The sequence below is a fragment of the Aegilops tauschii genome, chromosome 7, assembly GCF_002575655.3.
Source record: "Aegilops tauschii subsp. strangulata cultivar AL8/78 chromosome 7, Aet v6.0, whole genome shotgun sequence".
Classification (NCBI taxonomy): domain Eukaryota; kingdom Viridiplantae; phylum Streptophyta; class Magnoliopsida; order Poales; family Poaceae; genus Aegilops; species Aegilops tauschii.
In genome coordinates this window covers 131,245,425-131,248,457 of record NC_053041.3, presented here as the reverse complement: position 1 = coordinate 131,248,457, position 3,033 = coordinate 131,245,425, and the positions used below count along the sequence as shown (strand labels likewise).

Below are 3,033 nucleotides of genomic sequence, written 5' to 3'. Positions count from 1 at the left end.
AACTAGGACAAAAAAGGTCCAGGTCCGAGTTACAAGTCAAGGGGGATGTTGCAACTGGGACAAAAAGGTTCGGTCCCTAACTGTGAGTCGAGGTTGGACTTGCAAATAGAAATAAAGTCAGGCCCCATTGCGAGTTGACGATGGACTTGCAACTAAGACAAAAAAGTCCGGGTTCCAGAGCCGAGAGCGGACTTGCAATTGGGAGGAAAAAATGTCGGACCCGAGTTGCGAGTCGAGGACGGACTTGCAACTGGGACAAAAAAAGACTGGGACCCAGTTGCGAGTCGAGGGTGGACTTGCAACTAGGACAAAAAAATGCCAGGTCCCAGTTGTGAGCCAAGGACGGACTTGCAGATGGGACAAAAAAGAATGGATCCCAGTTGCGAGTCGAGGGTGGACTTGCAACTAGGACAAAAAAAGGTCAGACCCCAATTATAAGTTGAGGGCCAACAAAAGCGGAGTCGAATAGGCCTAGGCCAACAACAGGATACACAATAAACAAACAACGACAAGGGAGGCAGAAGGTAGAGCTTGCAGGAAATGACGAAAAATAAATCAAATGGTGAATTTAAAAAGTACTTATAAAATTTTGAAAATCATGGATTTAAAAGACTACAAAAGAGAAAAAACAGAAGTTTAAAAAGATAGGACCTCTATTGCATGTCAGTGTGTGGTTGGACTTGCACCTAGAACAAAAAATGGATTGGGCCTCAGTTAGGGACAAGTAGACAAAACATAACAAGGAGACACGGGAATACATCATCCAACGCCGAGAGATCAAAAGTTTACGCGAAAATTACAACAACAAGATGCAAACTTGCAACATAATATAAAAATATGTTGGGCCGAGTTGCATCTCGGTGGTTTACTTGCAACTGCGACAATAAAAAAAAGAGACGAGCTCCAGTTTGCATGTCGGTGGTCGGCTTGTAACTAGAATAAAAAAATAAATAAAGCGAACCCAGTTAGGAGTACACTTGTAGGACCAAAACGGTTTGGATTCAGATACATGTCGATGATCGACTTGCAACTGGAACAAGAATAATAAAAAGACACAAGGTTCTTACATATTAGGGTTAGACATGAGAACAAAAATAAAAAGAAGAAATTGGCCGTTGCCCGTCATTGTACTGTTTAGAAACTTGGCCGGGTCGCCTCTACTCCTTAGACAAAGAGCAATGGGATAGAGAGAGCGAAGAAACAGAGCCGACGAGCCAGCGGTCAGCTCGTCTCTCCAACTTATACAGACAACACTTTTCTTGAACTACAACACAGAAAAAAAGACCACGAAAAACAGCCCAAAAAATAAAGACGCATGGTTTGATGGGCTGTAAAATGAACATGATTTACAAAATTCTGTGGGACAAATGAACATGAATATAAATGATTTTGATACATGATTTACAATTCTGTGGACACGTGCATAGATGAATACAAATCAAAACAACCAAAAATATGCACGAACAATCATACGGTATATACACGCACAAAGGAGATGCCTGCACACGTCATCTAATATATACACATATCATAGTATCACAAGTGGGAGAAAAAAGAAATGAAAAAAAGACAAAAAATACCTCACAAACTGCAACAGCTGCAGTGTATCGAGACAATACAACAATAGACAAAAGAAGGAAAAAAACAGAAAGGAAAGGCAGCCCACGCTAGCACACATGGGCTAGCCCACGCTGGCACGCTGGCACACTGCATGCGGGGCTGCGCGAGCGCACGCTACAAATCGCCAGATCGTACAATCAAACACGAACAAATCGTCAGATCATCAGTGCACGAATTTTAAAGACAAAACAAATCCAACGATGAGGGACTTAGATGTGAGATAGTTATTTCACATCTAGATATGAAATAGCAAATCTGAATCCAAAATTAATCTGATGGAGATTCCCCCCGACTACCCTTCCTTGTTATAGCACAAAACAACAATCCGGGTTGGGCACTCCATTGAATTGTGTTCGACAAGGACACGGTCTGCAATCGATCCAAATTAAGCACGGTCTCGCGCGCGAGCACAGCGCGACGCTCGTCCAGCGTCGGCCCAACTGGCGGCATGGCTTGACATGGAACGAGGAGTACTTGGTGGCCACGCACACGGGGCAGGTCGCAACGGCAGGTTCGCACGCACTGCACAAGGACATGTGCCGGCACCGGAGCAGCAGAACGCAGGCGTCCGATGGCGACGACGCAGGGGGTTGCAGCGCTGAGGCCGACGGCGACGACATTGTTGCTCTTGGCGACGCCAAGCGATGCCTGGACCACTGCCGGAGCCTCTCCTCCAGTTCGACGTTGTGGCAGCGCCCGCGCTCAGCCTGAAGCCGCCCTGCCGCAGCGCGCTCCACATCAGCCAACACCGCCCTCGCGTGCCGCCGGCGCGCCGCGACGCCTCGCCCCAAGAGAGCACGCCGCCCGCCTTATCATCCTCCGCCGCGACTCCTCGGTCCGCCGCGCCCTCCAACACCCACCGCGATGCCTCAGTCTCCGCGCTCTACAACGCCCGCCGAGATGCCTCGCCCCATTCCCAGGTTCGGGCGGCGCGGATGCCCTCCGCGACGCATCCCCTGCCTTGGCTTCTGCGGTGTCGACGCCGGCGGCAAGCGGCGGAGCGTGGCCGGCGGTGGCAATGGATAAGTGTTGGAGGTGGCCGGTGGTGGCAGGGTTTTTTTTTGCAAAAAAAGAAACATTATCCATACTTTAAGTAGGACTGTGGGTCAATTTATCAGAAATGGGAGGACTTTTTTGCAAAAAGCCCGATGACGGATGACCAGAAGCAACCCCTGGTTTATTATTAGGGAAAGATTACAGTGGGGAGAAGAGGTGTTACACCGCTGCATAGAGGGGGGGGGGAGTTGGTGTTGACGGTAGCAAGATTGTTGATGTAGATCGCCGTCAGATCCTTGCCCCGGCGGCACTCCGGCGCCACCGGAAGCGAGGGGGAGAGAGCCCCCCTCCTTCTTCTTCTTCCTTGGCCTCCCCCTAGATGGGATGAGAGTTCCCCCTCTGGTCCATGGTCTCCAT

General features: G+C 49.3%; 1 protein-coding gene across 1 annotated transcript; it reads right to left on the bottom strand.

Annotated features, from left to right (window-relative positions):
* Positions 1-1,254: 1,254 nt before the first annotated feature.
* LOC120968743 (uncharacterized) lies at positions 1,255-2,420 on the bottom strand (the record flags this gene model as incomplete). The annotated part of the gene is made up of 1 exon (XM_040395713.2): positions 1,255-2,420. A coding segment is annotated over one exon (495 nt), but the record flags the coding sequence as incomplete, so codon positions are not given.
* Positions 2,421-3,033: the final 613 nt, after the last annotated feature.